The 20,264-nt window shown below is 39.3% G+C and overlaps 1 protein-coding gene across 2 annotated transcripts in view; it reads left to right on the top strand.

The window, feature by feature from the left end:
- Positions 1 to 19,481, top strand: part of PREX2 (phosphatidylinositol-3,4,5-trisphosphate dependent Rac exchange factor 2) — a 302,207-nt gene extending 282,726 nt beyond the window's left edge. The window contains exons 39-40 of one of the 2 annotated variants that reach the window (XM_086336651.1): positions 6,266 to 6,333; positions 13,955 to 19,481. In XM_086336651.1, coding sequence (XP_086192777.1) covers positions 6,266 to 6,333; positions 13,955 to 14,000 — 114 coding nt within the window. In that variant the 3' untranslated portion in view covers positions 14,001 to 19,481. The remainder of the gene's footprint in view (positions 1 to 6,265; positions 6,334 to 13,954) is intronic. The other variant, XM_086336652.1, reaches the window with a different exon arrangement.
- Positions 19,482 to 20,264: the final 783 nt, after the last annotated feature.

The raw sequence follows: 20,264 nt of genomic DNA, 5'->3' as shown, positions 1-20,264 counted from the left end.
GAAGAAGCCCAGACATCTCTCTGAGGGTTCTCCAGGAAACTCAGACAACCTGAGAAAACGGATGTGTGAGAGGTAACAGGTTGGAGGCAAGGGAGGTGGCCCAGCGAATGGAGAGGAGTGGATTTGAGGCTGTGTAAAGTGCCAGATAAAAGGACTGAGGCATTTTCTGGGAATGACAGGTCATTTAGTGAGGCTGTGTAATAGACTGAGGAAGGGGGAGGGGTGAGGAGGAACCAGAGTTGAGGGCTCTGCTTGCTTCTGGAGATATCGAAGGGTCTTCCATGCCATGCTAAGAAGTGTGTGCCTTATTCTGAAGATAAAGAACATACCTCAGGTTTTCCTTCAGAGGATGAAGAGCAGCCTTTGGACTATATTTAGATCACTGATATACCTACAAGTGAAAAAGAATACACTCTTACAAAATGAATGAGCTTTCTTCCTTTTTTATTTTCGGCTCAGCCAAGTGGCTCGCTCCGTCTTTGTTCCCCGAACAGGGAACGATCCCAGGTCCCTGTTGTTAAAGTGCCAAGTGCTAACCACTGGACCACCAGGGAATTACTTGAACTTTCTATACAACGGCTCAATAGTATTTTAAGTATGCTAGTTTAGTTTTGAATCCTTAAGATTCTTTAAAAAGCTAACAAAAATGCACTAATCTCCAGTGTACCAATTATGAGGAAAACGTGCTTAATCTAGTAGAAAAAAGTCACAAATCTGTAGGAGATAAAAGAAATCAAAAGACATCAATTTTATATTTTATTCTGTCACCTTTTCTTAGGGCTACTTCAGAAAATTGATTTAACAAATCTCTCTACTTGCTGATTTGGTTTGAATTATCCATTAGTAGTGAATGACTTAATTTTTAAGCTATGCTTTTGTAATTATGCCTGCTTTATTTACTGAAGACTTAGTGTATACCTCTCAGATAAACATATAAATCCCTATGGGTTTACTCCCGAGATCACACTACAGAATGTCAACTGAACCAGGAGAAAAATCCGTGGAGACAGTCCTAAGTGAGGCTGGTGCCTGTCTGAGATCTTTAGAGATGAGGGACAGCCAGTACACACTATATATCAATACATTGGTGCTTCGGGTTGGGAACCCCAGTGCTGAAGATTGAAAACTAAGAACTCACAAGGTCCAAGAGGGGTTTGCTAAGTAAAGGTCAGATCTGTGAGAAGCACATGACACAGTGTGGGTCAGCTGGAAAAGGGCAAATACAGAAGGAACAGCCTGCAGGTTTTGGAAGGATTTTTCAGGTAGATATTCAAATTTGGTTTTAAAAAGTAGATCCAAAGTAAACTTGTAATTATTCATGTCGGGGCTGGGATTTGGGCACTAAACATACAGAAAGAGATTAACTTTTCTGTTTCACTGTGTTGCTGTTACAGTGACTTTGCAGTAATTCTTGGAGGAGCCCTCTCAAAATTATGGTTTATGACAAAACTGGGAGACTGATGATTGACCTTTTTTAGAATAGTCTGATGAGGAAGTCATTATGAGTTAGCTACATGTACATTCTTACTATATGGATTTGGATAATCAAAACCATTAGCCGCTTACAACTAGAAACTAAGATAGATAAAATACAGATGGGAAAAGTAAAAACAGTATTACCTGGGTCTTGATGAGTTGTTTAACTGGCTTAAACCTCTTTTAAGTATATTTATGTGGCAGAGGATAAGACGGTTAGATAGCATTACTGGCTCAATGGACATGAATTTGAGCAAACTCCAGGAGATGGCGAAGGGCAGGAAAGACTGGCATGCTGCAGCCCAGGGGGTCACAAAGAATTGGACACAATTTAGCAGCTAAACACACACACACACACATGTATGTTATTAATATGTATTACTATATATTTATAAAATATAAAAGACTGAAAAATTGTGAACTTTGTAAGTTTATTTCTCAACTGTGCTATTTTTCAATATTTATCACTCCTTCCTCCTATCATTTATTAATAAATCCATTGAGGATGGGTAGATACCTTCTTTTGTTAACTTGTTTCTCTGCTACATCTGGTTCTGAGACAAAAACCTGACTTGTGCCTTCTTTGTGAAAGATCATGGAGCCTGGGGCTCGCTCTTTATAGAAATTGGGGTACCCAGGTCCCAGAGGAGACTTTTGAGATATTCCTTCTGTGGCCCACCCTCTTTCTAGTGTCTGCAGTTCCAGGCAGTGAGGTTAATGTCTGGGATCCAATCCACAAATGAACTCTTACCGACATAGAATCTGATTAGTTAGAACACAAATGTGAATCAGCTGTCTAACTTTTCTGATTCTCTTGTCTTTCAATCATTTAGATTCAGCTTTCTAAGAGACTGAATGGTTAGAAAGTTTGTCTGATTAATGAATAATATTTCCTAAGATCTTTAGTTTCCTTTTGAGGAACAGGAAACTTTTTAGCATGAATTTTTATCCGTATTTCTAACTGCAGTGTAGACATCCCCCCTCAGTTTGGTTCCAGAAGCCCCCACAGATGACAAATCCACTGATGGGCAAATCCCTTACATAAAATGCCAGAGGAGTACAATGAATACAGAAGGCCTTCTGTTTTCACGGGTTTCCACACCCATGGGTTCTGCATCCATGGATTTAACCAACTGTGGATCAGTACTTAGTGGATTAAACTTACAGATGCAAAGGATATAGAGAGCAAACTGTACAGTTTTCACATACCAATTTTATGGATATATGCTTGCTTAATAGAGTTGTTTTCATTAACTGGTTGAGTTAGAAGAAAAATAAAAGATAGAAGTTCAGTTCAATTGCTCAGTTGCGTCCGACTCTTTGCGACCCCATGAACCACAGCATGCCAGGCCTCCTTGTCCATCACCAACTCCCAGAGTTTACACAAATTCATGCCCATTGAGTCGGTGATGCCATCTAACCAATTCATCCTCTGCCATCCCCTTCTCCTCCTGCCCTCAATGTTTCCCAACATCAGGGTCTTTTCAAATGAGTCATCTCTTTGCATCAGGTGGCCAAAATATTGGAGTTTCACCTTCAACATCAGTCCTTCCAGTGAACACCCAGGACTGATTTCCTTTAGGATGGACTGGTTGGATCTCCTTGCAATCCAAGGGACTCTCAAGAGTCTTCTGCAACACCACAGTTCAAAAGCATCAATTCTTCTGCACTCAGCTTTCTTTATAGTCCAACTCTCACATCCGTACATAACCACTGGCAAAACAATAGCCTTGACTAGACAGACCTTTGTTGACAAAGTAATGTCTCTGCTTTTTAATATGCTGTCTGGGTTGGTCATAACTTTCCTTCCAGGGAGTAACCGTCTTTTAATTTCATGGCTGCAATCACCTTCTGCAGTGATTTTGGAGCCCAAAAAAATAAAGTCTGACACTGTTTCCTCATCTATTTGCCATGAAGTGATGGGCCCAGAGGCCATGATCTTCGTTTTCTGAATGTTGAGCTTTAAGCCAACTTTTTCACTCTCCTCTTTCACTTTCATCAAGAGGCTTTTGAGTTCCTCTTCACTTTCTGCCATAAGGGTGGTGTCATCTGCATATCTGAGGTTATTGATATTTCTCCGGCAGTCTTGATTCTGGCTTGTGCTTCCTCCAGCCCAGCATTTTTCATGATGTACATTGCCTATAAGTTAAATAAGCAGGGTAACAATACAGCCTTGATGTACTCCTTTTCCTACTTGGAACCAGTCTGTTGTTCCATGTCCAGTTCTGACTGTTGCTTCCTGACCTGCATACAGGTTTCTCAAGAGTCAGGTCAGGTGGTCTGGTATTCCCATCTCTTTCAGAATTGTCCACAGTTTATTGTGATCCACACAGTCAAAGGCTTTGGCATAGTCAATAAAGCAGAAATAGATGTTTTTCTGGAACTCTTTTGCTTTTTCTATGATCCAGTGGATGTTGGCAATTTGATCTCTGGTTCCTCTGCCTTTTCTAAAACCAGCTTGAACATCTGGAAGTTTATGGTTCGTGTATTGCTGAATCCTGGCTTGGAGGATTTTGAGGATTACTTTACTAGCGTGTAAGGTGAATGCAATTGTGCGGTAGTTTGAGCATTCTTTGGCATTGCCTTTCTTTGGGATTGGAATGAAAACTGACCTTTTCCAGTCCTGTGGCTACTGCTGAGTTTTCCAAATTTGCTGGCATACTGAGTGTAGCACTTTCACAGCATCATCTTTCAGGATTTGAAATAGCTCAACTGGCATTCCATCACTTCCACTGGCTTTGTTCATAGATATACTATGGTGACGTAATGTATGATGACAATCAGCATCAGTGATATGGACTACGAAGATGTAACATCACTTCTGTGATTTTCTTGCCCAAAATACATACCTTCTGTCTAATCATCTGACAGACCCAGATTGAGAGACATTCTGCAAAACAATGACCAGTACTCATCCCAAATTTTAAGGTCATGAAAGACCAAGGAAACCTGAGGAATTGCCCCAGACTGGGGGAGACCATGGAGATGTGATGATAGAATGGGGTCCTGGATTAGATTCTGCGATGAAAAAGGGGCATTAGTGAGAGGAATGGGGAAAGGTGAATAAGATTTACAGCTTAGCTGATAACATTTCCTGCTTTTGATCATCACACTAGGACCAAGTGAAGGGTTAACATTAGAGGGAGTTTACCTAGTGGGTAAGGTTTGTGACCTCTCTGTTCTGCTTGTAAACTTTTTTCTAAGTCTAAAATTCCTTCAAAATAAAGAGATTTTTTCAATGCATAGTTGCAATTCCTAAATTTCTTCCTATCTGTTTTTTGCCTTACACATCCTCTTTTCCCTATTTCCTTTCCTTGATTTGGTCCATTTTTAGAGAATATATTCTTTTATTTTTCTTTCTTTCTTTTCTTTTCTCCTGTTCTTTCTTCCTTTCCCATCTGTCAGAATCTGGGAGCAGCAGAGAAAGTTTCAGGATTTTTAAAATCACTCTCCTCCATTTATACTCAGCCCCAAACTCTGGTGTTTGCTTCTTTGTAGTAACTCATTCCCATTAAGAACTGGACAATGAATATTCCTGAACTCGACAAATTTGCAAAGACTTTTTTCATTGCTAAAGCACATTATCTTTGTACTATAATCTTTGAGGCAGAATTCTTACATTTTAGAGATCCACATGCACCTTCCTTGTCTAGAAACTGCTTTAAACTATTTACGAAAAGATTTTCTTGATAAATACTATGAAGCTAAGCACAGAACAAGCTGCATGCAGGTGATAGAACTGTGATTTCTGTCCCAGGAAAATGGGGGTGGAGGTGGGGGGCGGGGTGCGCAGAGCAGGTATTTCTAGTTTGCTCACTTCCTGTTTTCAGTGTCTTAACTATTGCTTAAATATTGAATAATGACATAGATGAGATAGTGAACAGGGAGCTGTCATTCAACCTTATTTTGAAATGATTTAGATGGCTCTTGAAATAAATATCAATCCTTTTAAACAGTGTATCAGTGTTATTTTTACTCTTTTTAAAAATTTTATGTATTTATTTAACTCTGCCCTACTTCAAGGTAGATGGCTGTCTACCCTAATGTCACCAGGAAAATCAAAGGAACATTTCTGTATGGGTCTTTGTTGTTGCACAGGCTTTTCCCAAGTTTTGGCAAGCAGGAGCTGGTCTCTGGTTGTAGTGTGCGGGCTTCTCATTGCAGTGGCTTCTCTGGTTGCAGAATATGGGCTCTAGGGTGCTGGGGTTTTAGCAGTTGCGGCCTGTGGGCCCAGTGGTTGTGGCTCTTGGGCTCTAGAGCACAAGCTCAATAGTTGTGACACACGAGCTTAGTTGCTTCACTGCATGTGGGATCTTCCCAGATCAGGGATTGAACCCTTGTCTCCTACTCTGGCAGGCAGATTCTTTATCACTGAGCCACCAGGAAAGCCCTATTTTGATTCTTAAAAGCATTAATTTTGAAAATACTCAGATGATGATGTCTTTCTCCTTCTTGAGTATCTCTTGATGTTAAATATATCATTGCAATGACACTCTCCACTCAAATGTTAAGGGTATGTTGAAAGTGAAGTGAAAGTGATAGTCGCTCAATCATGTGCGACTCTTTGTGACCCCGTGGACTATACAGTCCATGGAATTCTCCAGGCCAGAAGACTGGAGTGGGTAGCCATTGCCTTCTCCAGGGAATCTTCCCAACCCAGGGATCAAATACAGGTCTCCCACATTGCAGGTAGATTCTTTACCAGCTGAGCCACCAGGGAAGCCCATGGTATGTGAAATAATTACTAATATGATGCAGAATTAAAAGCAATTGTCCTTATTTCTTTCAGGGAGCAAGAGTTCAGAACACAGCAAAGAATTTGGGAGTCAGAGACCGGACTCCACAGTCTGCTCCAAGGTGAGTGATTCCCCAGGTCTGCTCTTTCCCAGAGGTCTTGCTACCACGTCCCAGACAGTGTCTCTCACAGCTTGTGCAGCCGCCGCAGGATACACCCAGTCTACTACTGAATATACTCATGGAAATCAGCCGTGTAAGCATTCCGTGGCTCAATGTGATTAGGTGTAAATGTTCTCTGATTAAATGAAATTTTAGGTGAAGCAAACTTAAGAGGTAGCATTACCAACATTATTCTGTTTTGCAAGTTCCATCCTGAATTCAAAAACAAAAGTCGACCCAGGTACTACTAAAATAGATGTTCCAACTGTGCCAAGCCACCAAAATGCCATTTCCACTTACACTTCTACAATCATGCGTGCTTTCTCTCTGGTGTGATGGGTTTTTCCATATGTGTCTTATGAAAAACTGCTCCGTAACCACAAAACTCATGTCAGGTATCACTTTCTCCTTGAAGTTGTGGTTTTCTTTCTCTCTGTGTTCCCATAGCATCTTGGGTATTGATCTGTTATAACCCTGATTTTGCTGCAGTGTATTGTTACCTGTCTTTCTACCCAAGTTGGACATGAATTCTTTAGAGGCAGAGAAGATTCTTTTTGGATTTTATTCATTGCTCATCATAGTGCCTACATAGAATATGTGAACAGACTTTGAGAATGTGTGAATGGATAAATCAGTTAATGAGCTTCTTGTTCGTTATCCTACCAAATGTCCACAGCACACATATCATCATGAGAAAGGACTCATGGACAAAGGACTAATCCACCTTTTAATGAAACATGGAAATAACCATCAAAGAAATGTTCCTTTGATTTTCCTGATGACATTAGGGTAGACAGCCATCCGCCTTGAAGTAGGGCAGAGTTAAATAATTTCTTTTACATTTGATTGTATATATTTGCATTTTAACAAAATGCAAGCACTTCAAGCGCTGTCACGAAGCAGTTACCAGAACGCGAATGATGACTGCAGCATTTGTGAAGTTATATTTCATTCTGAAAAACTGTATGGGCAGTGAAAGTATTTTCAAAAGGGAAAAATATTTCCCCCTGAAAGTGAATGTAGTCCTCAAGTTCTAATTGCATTTATTTTCAGTGCTGACTCCTAACTCTATTTAATCCTCAAGTCTTGTTTATGTTATTGTTCATAGTTGATTAAATGAGAGTCTAAGTCTTTCTCTTGCTGAAGAATCACTTTACATGGGCATTCTCTCTCCAGGACCTTAACAGACATAGTATATTTGGATAATAAACCCAGTGAAGCTTTAAAATTCCAAGAAGAAAACAAGATAATGGCTCAGAGAGGTCTTCTTAGCTGGGGCTTATAAATAGTAATGAACAGAGGGGATGAGACTTAAGCATCCTGATCAATAAACCAGTGTGCAACCTCAATATGAGAAAAGAAACTGATGAGCTCATTGTTTTGTTTAATGGGTTACATTTAAAACACTTGAAGCAAAAAAAAAAAATAAAACCTGCTAGCTCTAAAGTGGACATGTTTTACAAGGGGTTAATTGCTCTGAGAGAGAAATCTAGAGTAATTTTTCAATTTTAGTTATGCTTTCATTCATTCTACAAATATTTATTGAGGATTTCATTCATTCTACAAATACTGATTGAGAACTTAAGAAATGGAAAACACTCTGCTATGCCCAGTGGAGAATGTAAGCATGAGATAAAAATAATTCCGGCCCTCAGAGAGCTTTCAGTTAAAGAGGCCAGGCTCCTCTGTCCATGGGATCTCCCAGGCAAGAATATTGGAGTGGATTGTCATACCATGCATGCCTGGTCTCCCTCATCTCCTGCTTTGCAGGTGGATTCTTTACTGTTGGAGCCACCAGGGAAGCCAGAGCAAAACACCACAAGGGTAGGGAGAAAGCGAGAAGCTCTCTGTGAGGGCACAGGGAAGGCGCCAAGGACCACAGAGCACCTGGGATCCCTCCCATCTGGGAACGAGGATTTCGGCCCCAAAGACAGTGATTTGAAAAACACATTTGTCTCTCAAGACCAGGCCCTACATAGGCATGGGTAACGTTTCTAGAAACATCTTCAGGGAGATATTTTGCAGTCTTTGACTGACATAGTATTTGATTCAAATCCCCAGCCAATCTCTATTACAGCTTTCCTTTCTCCATCCACTGCCTTTCATTTTTTAAAATTCACTGAGCAAACATATTGAATTTCTGCTGTGAGACTGTAGATGTCACGCACTTTGATAAAAGCTAGGGATAAAGACATAATCCCCACTACCAGTCGGTGAGGTGTCAAAGAGCAACAACTGAATAAAATGAAAATAGTATACAGTGTGTGTGTGATAAGAACCATGAGAGTGCAGCCACTATGAAAAACAGCATGGAGGTTCCTTAAATAACTAAAAATTGAACTACTGGATGATCCAGCAATTTGACCCCAGGCATGTATCTGGAAAAAAGGAAAAAACTAATTCAAAAAGATGCATGTACCCCCAGTGTTCATAGTAGCTCTGTTTACAGTAGTAAGACATGGAATCAACGAACTGAATTCAGAAGATGTGGTATATATATTATATATGTATCAGATCAGATCAGTCACGCAGTTGTGTCCGACTTTTGCGACCCCATGAATCGCAGCACGCCAGGCCTCCCTGTCCATCACCAACTCCCAGAGTTCACTGAGACTCACGTCCATTGAGTCAGTAATGCCATCCAGCCATCTCACCCTCTGTCGTCCCCTTCTCCTCCTGCCCCCAATCCCTCCCAGCATCAGAGTCATTTCCAGTGAGTCAACTCTTCGCATGAGGTGGCCAGAGTACTGGAGTTTCAGCTTTAGCATCATTCCTTCCAAAGAAATCCCAGGGCTGATCTCCTTCAGAATGGACTGGTTGGATCTCCTTGCATTCCAAGGGACTCTCAAGAGTCTTCTCCAACACCACAGTTCAAAAGCATCAATTCTTCGACTCTCAGCCTTCTTCACAGTCCAACTCTCACATCCATACATGACCACAGGAAAAACCATAGCCTTGACTAGACGAACCTTTGTTGGCAAAGTAATGTCTCTGCTTTTGAATATGCTATCTAGGTTGGTCATAACTTTCCTTGTATACAAATGTGTAAATGTATGTATACATACACACAATGGAATACTACTTAACCTTACAAAAGAATGGACTTCCCAGGTGGTGCTAGTGGTAAGGAATTTGCCTGCCAGTGCAGGAGACCCAAGAGACGTGGGTTCAAACCCTGGATAGAAAATGTCAACCCACTCTAGTACTCTTGCCTGGAGAATCCCATGGACAGAGGAGCCTGGTGGGCTACAATCCATAGGGTCACAAAGAGCTGGACATGACTGAAGCAATTTAGCACGTAAAAAAGAATAAAATTCTGCCATTTACAGCCATGTGGATGGACCTAGAGAATATTATGCCGAGTGAAATAAATCAAATACCATGTGATGTCACTTACATGTGGAATCTAAAAAATAATACAAATGAAACTGCATGTAAAACAGAAACAGGCTCACAGACATAGAAAACAAACTTGTGGCTACCAAAGTGTAGAGGGAAGAGGAAGGGGCACGTTAAAGGTGTGAGATAATAGATACAAAGACTATATATCAAGTAGATAAGCAACAAGAATTTATTATATAGCAAGGAACTTATTGTGTACCCTTTATACTGTAATAACCTATAATAGAATAAATTGACAAATATACTAAATCATAGTGCTGTACCCCTGAAATCACACAATGTTATAAAGCATATATATTTTAATTTTTCAATAAAGAACCATGATAGGAATAGCACAGATTGCCATGGGAACATAGAAGAGGCACATAACTGAGCCTAAGGATGGAGGGGAGAGGTCACAAAGAATTCCTGACCCCATCAGCATGGTAATTAATAGATGTCTTCCTGAGCTGATGCAGTGACCCCAGTGCTGAGAGAACACATTGCATCTGACAGCTACACCTAGACTTCTATAACTGATGATTCAATGTGATTTAAGAATTATACAGAGCAAGGCTGGAGACATTGGCAGGGGCTGGATCAGGAAAAGACTTGTACCAGACTGAAGAATTTTCAAGGTAACACGAAGCCAACAAAGAGCCATGAATAAACCATCTTTCTTTCTGGAAGACTTGGATTTTAGACTTTATGTCTGGCAACGTTAGGAGGAGTCATTTGAGGACAAATGAGACTGAAAGCAGCAGATGCTTTGGACACTACTAATCATTGTAGGAGGGTAGTGAAGAGGAAGATTCTAGGATGACCACCAGACAGATCTCTGGTTTGGATGACAGTGGTGAAAGATTCTAGTCACTGAGATAGTAGATACAGGAAGAAAAGCATGTGTAGGAAAAGATGATGAGCCTTACTTGGTGATATTACACGAGGCCCAGTGGGACATGGAGATGCCACTGTGGTGGGTGGTGCAAACGAGGTTCCTCCTCCTTGTAACTAGTACACATTGACTGGTCAGAGCAATAAATATGTCTTCACTAAGAACCAGATATTACATTCCAGATAATGGCACACTGCTCTTATTTTCTATTACATTACACACTTTGGCAAGTATTATGTAATGAAAATTTGATTTTCTTCATTTGCATAATTGGAGTTTGTGTGTATTTGTATCATACTCCGGGAGTTGGTGACGGACAGGGAGGCCTGGTGTGCTGCGATTCATGGGGTCGCAAAGAGTCGGACACGACTGAGCAACTGATCTGATCTGATCTGATCTGTAGACACAAAATGATTTTGGGTCCAAGCTGCTAACATGTGACCTTACTTAGGATATTTACCTTTATTAGACAGTTTTTCCATCTATAAAATGGAGACAGTTGCCTCAGGACAGAGTGCCCAGGTAGTGCTCCTGTGTACTCAGTCATGTCTGACTCTTTGCAACCCAATGGACTGTAGCCTGCCAGGCTCTTGTATCCATGGGATTCTTTAAGCAAGGATATTGGAGTGGGTTGCGGTTTCCTTCTCTAGGGGATCTTCCCAACCCAGCGATCGAACCCGTGTCTCTTGCATCTCCTGATTGGCAGGCGGGTTCTTTGGGACAGAGCAGTGTTGATAATTTCATCTGTTTTGTGGTCTCCTTTAGCACAGCTCTTCTTTGTGCCTTGTTGAAAAATGAAGGCTGTGATCTGTGTAGACTGAAGTTTGAGAATCCTACTGTCTGCAGCCTTGGATTTGAGCTGGAAATACCAGCTCCAGGATGGCTGCCTGAGCCCAACAAAAAAAGAAGAAAGTGGAGCCAGAAACCAATGTTTATCTTGTAGGGCCCGTGGTGTGCACGAATGGCATGAGGATGTGGCAAAAGCCCCAAATGTCGGGCAAACAAAAGCCTCCGTTCCCTCACTGTTTAGATGCCAGAAAGCAAACGGGTCAGCACAGAGTGAAAGTCCAGCTCTTACCTATTACATTTTACTACCGAGCTTGATCTGCCTGTTCGCAGTCCCCAAAGCCTGAAAGTTCCATTACAAATGTATCTGGACTCAGATAACCCTGAGTCCCTTCCAAGAAACCTCTGCCAAGTGGAATGTGCCCAGCTCTGCTGCAGTACCCAGAGCTATTACTTCATTAGGTGAATGCAGGGAGTAGCCTTTTCTCCAAATTGCGAGGCAGTCTTTTCAAAGACTGCTCTACCCAGTGGCATTAGCCGCATTATATGGAAACGTGCAGTGCAAGGTAATGGCAGGTGGCTTCTCAGCCCAGACCTCACGGGGAAGGATGTTTGCCACCCAGCTGACTGTTCCTGTTCTACATGAGGCCTTTGCACTCATTAGGCTGCACTGTCAGGAAATAAAATGAAATTAAAGAGAAGAATGGTCCCTTCATTCTATTATTCCAGCTCTGGGAATGCAGTTTGAAGCAACATCATATCCTTCAGCTGCACAAGCAGCTTTGAAGTCTGTCAGCTCAATTTAACGTATGCTTTTGTCCAGGAAGGATGAAATAAGCTTTTCTGGTGTGAGATGTCCTTATTTCAGCATTCATTTTCTTCCGTGGAGATGACACATACCGTATTAAACACCTTGCAGACTCCAAAGGCAATTCCTTCTTGTCTGGGCTTCCAGAATGGGAAAGTTCTTTTGTTTAACTAGATTTCTAACTTGCTATTAAATCTTTTTCATTCTCCCCCACTCTTTGATTTTGAATGACCGTGGGATTAAATGTTGAAGGGAGAGGAAGTTTATAATTTGCTGAATTTGTCAGCAGCACATTTAAACTGTGTTCAATTTCATCTGTAAAAGAAAGTGACTTAGCACAGAGACCCCTGGGTTTGGAGTGCTTTTAACACAGAGCAAAGTTGGACTTCTCTGGCAGTTCAATGATTAAGACTCCATGCTTCCAATAGGAGGTGTTGGTTAAAACTCTGGTCAGGGAACTGGCTTCTCACGTGCTGTGTGATGTAGCTGAAAAAAGAAAAAAAAAGAATGTAAAATGGAGCAAAGTTGAAATTTGCACCTTATATTTCTAGAGCATAAGACTAAGCTCTGAAGTAGGACCAGCATGACCACATTCTTATCGAGAACTCCAGGCTTACAACCAGCTTCATTACATCTGCTGGTGTTCACTCAAAGTGTGAAGGTTAGTCACTCAGTCATGTCCAGCTCTTTGGGACCCCATGGACTGTAGCCCACCAGGCTCCTCTGTCCATGGGAACTCTCCTGGCAAGAATACCGAATGGCTTGCCATTTCCTTCTCCAGGGGATCTTCCTGACCCAGGGATCGAACCCAGGTCTCCATTGCAGGCAGATTCTTTACTGTTTGAGCCACCAGGGAAGCCCACCTGTTCTATCAGCTTTGGCCTTAGTAATGCGTGTGCTTTATGCATCACTACTGAAGCAGTTATATCCACCTTCATTTGGTTCTGGAGTTAGGAGTCAACCATTCAGAAGAACGTGAAGCAATAGAACTTGTATCATCTTCCGGGTTCTGTGCCCCGAGCTTTGCCTGCATGCTGTCTGGTTTCAGAAAACTAGACCCGAGAGCAAAGAGAGCATCTTGGGGGCATCTCCACCAGTTCAAATGGATTTCTTGGCCCACTTGAATCTCCACCTGATTCTATTGACAAGGGAGTGACAGTGTGGATAGAGCTGGGCAGGTGTTCCTTAGGAAACACCAGCTCCTTGTGCCTTGAAATTCAGGCCTCAGGACTGTGTCTCATCAGCCTAGCCTTGACCAACTGTCAGCACCACCAGGATGGTACAAGTGAGGCAGAGTTCTAGAACTTGGAAAGTCAGGAATGACTTAAGAGAGAAATGCTATGTTGCTGCAAGATAATCATAATACATATGATGCTAAGTACCTCCTAGATTTCAGAGCATCACTTTTGCTACCAGCAAGGTGAACAGCCCAGATTGACAGCACTGGAGCAGAAGCAGCTGGTATAAAAACAGCAGCATTGCCTAGTCAGTGGGCATGTAGATGTGCAAAGAGACGTGGGTGTTTTGTAATAACAGAACCGAAATTTTGAAGTTTGCTAACGCACATGCAATTTTTAGTGAAATAGGTGATAGGATCTTGACTGACTCCCAAACCAAGAAGTTCTTGTCAATGTATTTGTCATACCAGTAAAAACATCTCAAGTGATCTAAATGTGCTGGGTCACTGTCACACCTTCCCATGCCTTTTCTAGGCTGTACAAGCTGTGTGAGCCGCCTCCTCCGGTTGGAGAAGAATGAGGAGCATCTTCAAGGAACCAGACAAGCAGAAGCTTCTGAACACTGGATGAGACAAAGGACGTGCTGGCTAAACATCCTCCACTCAACATAAAGAAATGGACATTTTTTCTCTGACTCTTTCATCATGCTGTAAATAACTAATGTTCAGTTTGTACTTAGATGTTTGTGCTGGAAAAGGATAGAAGTCCATTCAAACAACTCAGCTTCACAAACTGATCTCTCTCTGTGTTAACATGAATTATCCGTCCTGGAGATTATATGAAAAAAGATCCAAGATGAAACATTAACCATTGTGCCTCCTTTCCCATTTATTGAAATTACTATATTGCATTCGCTTTTCATCTTCTCCAAATGGAGCACGTAATGATGGATATTTCCACTTGAAGAAGTCTGTCATTGGAGAACCTGGTCACACTTTTCAGGTGATCACACAGAAATGTGGCAGACGGCAGAGACTGGGCGTCGTAGGTTTTTGGTCTCCTGCTTGCATCTGAGAAAGTCGTTTGTGGGTGAAAGGTGAGGAGCATCCTTTACTCTTTTTCAGTAAGAGAAAGAGTATTTCTCAGTAGAGGAGGAGAGAGCTGACTGAGGCCTCCAGCAGCATCTTCTTCCAGCTGCTTTCAGGGACGCTTTCTGCTTGGGGAGAGTTCCAGTGAACCAGTGCTGTCCTTGGTCTCTGAAATGAACATGGCTTCCTTGGATAATGAGTCCTGAAGCTGGGACGTAGGTGCCCAGGGGTGGGGAGAAGCAGGGATTGGGAAGGATTGGGAGGATGACTAGGGTGAAGCAGGGGAAAATAAACCTATTAAAAAACTCAACCTTTAAATTTGAAAGATACCTGAAAATCTTGTTCAGGCTTTCATATGCGATGTCAGACTCTTAGAGAATACACCATACTGAGTGTGTTTCTATCAAGGTAGTATATGTATAACATGAGAAAATAAAGCTTTAGTTGTTGAACTTTAAAAGGACTATTAGAGACCTTGATAATTTATGAAAGTACAAGGTATATTCTATTTTCATTCTAAAGTTTACATAATGTTTATCTGTCTACATTGATAAAATATTAATAATGTTTCCTTAGCATAGTGAAAATTGTAATATTGATTTTAAATCTATAATTTTTCAAAACAGTGAAATGGCCCTGCTGTGATTGTGATACTTATGTGGATTTAGATTAATTTCCAATATGAAATGCTGTCCATAAGTAAAGTATTTACAAAGCATTATTAAATTTTAATTTATGAAATTTGGTGATAGTTTTCAAACTCATTAAAAAGCTTTCATCACTAGCACTTGTGTATTCAATAACAGAAACACTGTGTTATGTATTTATGAGGTCTTCATGTCCTGGTCAAGGTAATAAATGTTATTTCGCATAGAAACATTGAAGACTTTCGTGATAAGTACATATTTATAATGAAAAATAAACCAACATCAGAGTTTTCAGACAAAAAAGTTGAACACTTTGAATTTAATGAAGACATAACCTTTATATAAATATTTGCATTAAATGTGTTCTTAACTTTCAGGGCTTTAACATTTTTGATACTATTGCCGGTGATCCTGAAGGTCCATGAAATTAGTAAATTGTGATGTTCCTGTTACTGACGATTTGATTACATTTAACATGGGAATAATGAGTGAGCAAAACTGATTAACTAGCAAGTACTTTTCATGTTGTCATTACTGTTCTCTGATCACTACCCTGGAAGCCGTATTCCTTGTTAAAGGTCTGAAGAGGCCACTTAAACATTTCAGTCATACTTTGTATTTCATGGGAGAAATTATCTGCTATTGTAGTGTTTATAAATTAGCATACTTTAAGATTGAATCTATATAATATAATGTACTTAATACTATTTTAAGGGTTAAACATGGTGTAAATGTACCATCTATCAATGCTTGGCACTTAAAAGCTCAAAAGTTAGTGATGACATGTTACCATCAATCACTGTGATTTTTTATTGTAATGAAAACTGTAGCTAAAACCTAAGTAGTTTCTATGTGCCAAGCAATACCTCCAGGTGCTTTGCCATAGTTTCTTGTTATTGCTTCATTCATCCTCATATTGATGCTTTGAGGTGATATTCTTAGCATCACCCCTGTTTTACAGTTGAGGAACTGAAGCAAAGAATGGTCCAGTGACTTGCCCAAGATCACATGGCCAATAAGTGGTAGAACCAGGATTTGAGCCTAGGAAGTCTGCTTTCTTAATACATTGTGTTACTTTTCCTTATTAATACAGGAAATGTTATAATACTGCCAGTTATTTGTTAGTAAAGTTGGAGTTCTGTGTGGCGTGGGCCATTGTATTATACGTATTATGTTAAGAAAAAAGTGAATGGAAACATATAAAGTGCCTCTAAATATATGAAAATCACAGGATATGCTGGACATTTTGCCATTCTGTATACACATTATGAAGTAACCTAATGCTATTGCAATCTGAAAAGACAGAATCTATTCCTCATAATTGAAGATAACAGTTTTAGACATGTTTTTAAAGTCTTGAATAGTACAATATATAAAATTGGACTGATTCCAAAACAGTGGTGACAGCAAAAAATCATGTGAGTGAATGAATAAGGACAACTCTTCAACACCACTATGTACCTCTGTGTGACGGTGGGCATTCAACTGACCTGCAGCTTTTATATGAGCTCGGGCATGTTCAGGGTGGTGTGACCCTAGATTGACCTTGATGTGACCATAGACTGGCCTTGAGTTTTTAGAATGGGTTTACCTAAATGCTCACATACTGTTCTGAAACCAGTGTACCTTTAAACGTTACAAAAGCCTGCTAACAGTTCTTCCAGGTTCTCCCAACTTTGCAGTTTAAGTGTGGACCTCTGCCTCTCTCCACCTAAAACAGAAGGTCACGCCTAGAAATGTTGGTTCTTAATATGGGGCTGAATCATAAATACTTGTTAACTAGTAATTCATAGTCAAGAAATCTGAAACATTCCATTGTACCTTATGAAGTTTTCTTATTAAATATTGAAAATTAATATTAAAGGTATGAGTAATTTGAGGAGACTAGAATTTTATACCTATTTCCATTACATTTAATGAAAAAGAATGGAAGAAAGAAGGAGGAGATAAAGAGGGATGGAAGAAGGGAGGGAGGGAGGAAGAAAGAACCTTTGTACTGGTTTTACTTATACTGGGTATGTAATGTTGAATTTAGAATCTAGGCTTTATTTTATGAACCAGTATCCCCATCTTCGGAGTCTCATACTATTTTTTATCTTTTCAAATTACATTCTTCTAGTGATTTAGAGTCCCTGTGCATTCAACGGCCACTCTTCTTACAGCAACAATGTTCAATTTAAAGTTAGATTAACTTCTGATATTATAACATATACGACATTGTAATGATATTGGTTCTGACTCTATTAATTTAAATTTTGTGATGAATTCAGAACAGCATGATACTGACCTTGGCATTAACTGTGAAAGCCAAGAAAATGAACAGATAAAAAAATCCTGAGTGGCATATTAAGTCATTTAGGAAAACAAACTATTTTCTACTCCTTGGACACATTTTACCAGCAAAACTAATTTTATTGACTTGGAAGCATTCCTTTGAGTTACTGTATGTATTTGAAAATAATAAATGTGTAATTAGAACACTACTCTTTCATTAGTTCAAATAGTTCCTATGTAGCATGGTTAGTGTAGAATAGAAGGCATATTTTTATTCACCTACATATTCAGTAAAACATAAAGTTGAAATTTTAAATGACTAATTTGAATTTAAGTCATTTTCATTTACCTTTTACTTTAAAGGTCATTTTTAGATTTTCTTCACTAGCTGACTTTACAAATAGTGAAACTAACCTTTAGCATGTGATTACATTGCTTCTGAATTTTAAAATTTATGTTTAATTTTTAAAGGCTTTTAAAGTGAATTATCATACAAAATGATAGCTCAGTTATGATCCCAACGTTAGTGGTAGTTACTTGATTAACAGGTGTATATATTAATCGATTTGCTGAATGAGTTGTCAGTTGTCCTATGTAAGTATGAAGGCAACAATTTTGGAAACGGTTTAGGACCATCTGGACCTTAAGAAAAATATTCTGTATTTTATAAAGTTTTTCACATTTAGAGATGAGCTTCAGAAAAGTTTCATCCTTTGTGAAGCAGACGAGTTGGGATGAGCTTCCAGCAGGTGTCTGGACCAAGAATGGGCTCAGGCTGATTCCTTTTACATACAGGGGCCACAAACTTTGAAGGTGCTGTGATTGCATAGTAGTTATTGTGGTTAGTCTTTTGTTTTCGAAAAATTTTGCTACTTAAAAGTTTTGCTTTTAACAGTAGTCTCAGCGTTCATTTTGCCAAGTTGTGCTTGACCTCCTTCACTCAGGATAGTTTGCTTCTCTCACTGAGAAGACATTTCTGAAGTCTACTAGCTATACTAAGAGATAAATATATATTTTATATACATATATTAATATTTATAATGTTTTGTTTTTATGATAATACATTATAAAAATGACTCAGATTCTTCTGTCTTATTTTGTATGAAGGTATGAAATATGGAGTGGTTCAGTATATTGAATGTGTGTCTAAATATGCCGTAAGTGTCCCTGGTAGGCCATCTTTTGATGACTGGCACTAGTCTGTTACTTAGTCTGGAGTCTATTGATCTGGCTTTGCCACCAGAGGTAGTTGATTACGAACAAAATTATTGAATTCTTAAATGATAGTTCTAGTAGAAATAGAAAGCTTTGGACAGTTCATTTTGGGTCAAATAACAGAATAAATATTATCCACTCATGTGTTCATCCAACAAACGTGTTTGAGAATTCACTTTGTGAAAGGCACAGTTGGTGGGCTGCCTTTATGCATTGCATGTATTTGGTTCAAAAATCTTCTCAGTGTCTCCTCCGCGTTAATCTCCTTTGTGTCTTTTTCCTGTAATGACATTATTTGTAATGCAAACTTATTCCAATACCATGTAGGTATCTATGTTGTGTAATTTCAAGAATACTAAGTTGATAAAATGCTCTAGAAAGCATACATTTAAACTTAAGTATCTAATCCCTCAAGCAAATTTACTAGAGTTTCAGATGAATATATATTTTTGTAACTGCCAAGTAAATGAGTAGAACATAGCTTTTTTGTTTAAAAATATTTTTATAAGTATGCATTTACACAGTATTCATTATTTTAAACATTAAAATATCAAGTGGGTTCTATAAATAGTGATTCTTTTGAATATATCCATATTTAACATTGTATAACACCCAAACTGTAATGACAAATGTCATATGAATATGTTATTATAGTAGTGTGTTTTTTCCTTTGTAAAATATGTGTAACATAGTTTGAATCTCTCAGTATTTTGTGCATGGTTAAAATAATCAAGTGTATTATGTATTTTATATCATTTATTTTTGTCTGCATAAAAGACTAGGATAGTAACATTGTATCATGTGTCGAAAATAATAAAGTGAAATGTAGTATGACCATTTCAGTTTCCATCTATTTAAATTTAATCAATTCCTGTTATATTTTCACCTGTTTAAGAGACAAAAATGTGCATGAAACAGAGCTTTTCATCCTTTAAGAATTCACAAGCTCAATAGAAGAAACTTTGATAAACATGTGAAACAAATCTACAAATATGAACTAAGGTGAGTTATAGAGACAGTAACTGCTAGGGAAAGAAGCTAAATAGGGGCAGGAAAGCTTCACAGAAAGAGACTGTGTGCTTCTTGAATTAATGAGCCAGTCTATCAAGGTTTACTCAGTACCTGTTATGGATAAGCCCCTATCATGGTTGCTGAGGGTGTTATAAATGCATATGATTTCCAGACTCTACAGTTAAATAACTTGGTAATATAAATGACTATCATAGTGCACAAACTAAAATGGTAATTACCAACAAAAGGCAATACACACCAATACAAAATGAGAGGTAGGACGATGAGAAATATGTGCCATAGAAATACAAGGAATTCAGATTCAACCCAACGTCTCTTTATTGGGCATCTAGAAATTGCTTAACAGGTTCTGAGCTAAGCTGGATAATTAGTCCTTAAAAACATATATGGCTATTGCTCATGTGAAGTTTACAGTTCTAGAAGGGGAAGGCTAATGAGAAAACACAGAAACGATAAAAGTTGGCTAGTCAGTGTTCAGAATGTGTAAGATTAAGCAACAGAAGAAGTGGACACGGCCTTGTAAGAAGAACAGCTTGTACTGAGATGCAAATGTGCCAGATATTTTGGTGAGATGGTGAGTAAATTAGT

This window comes from Bos grunniens, chromosome 14 (genome assembly GCF_055505025.1).
Source record: "Bos grunniens cultivar Pamir isolate PY7600 chromosome 14, Bosgru_T2T1.0, whole genome shotgun sequence".
NCBI lineage: Eukaryota > Metazoa > Chordata > Mammalia > Artiodactyla > Bovidae > Bos > Bos grunniens.
This window is presented reverse-complemented; position numbering and strand designations above follow the sequence as displayed.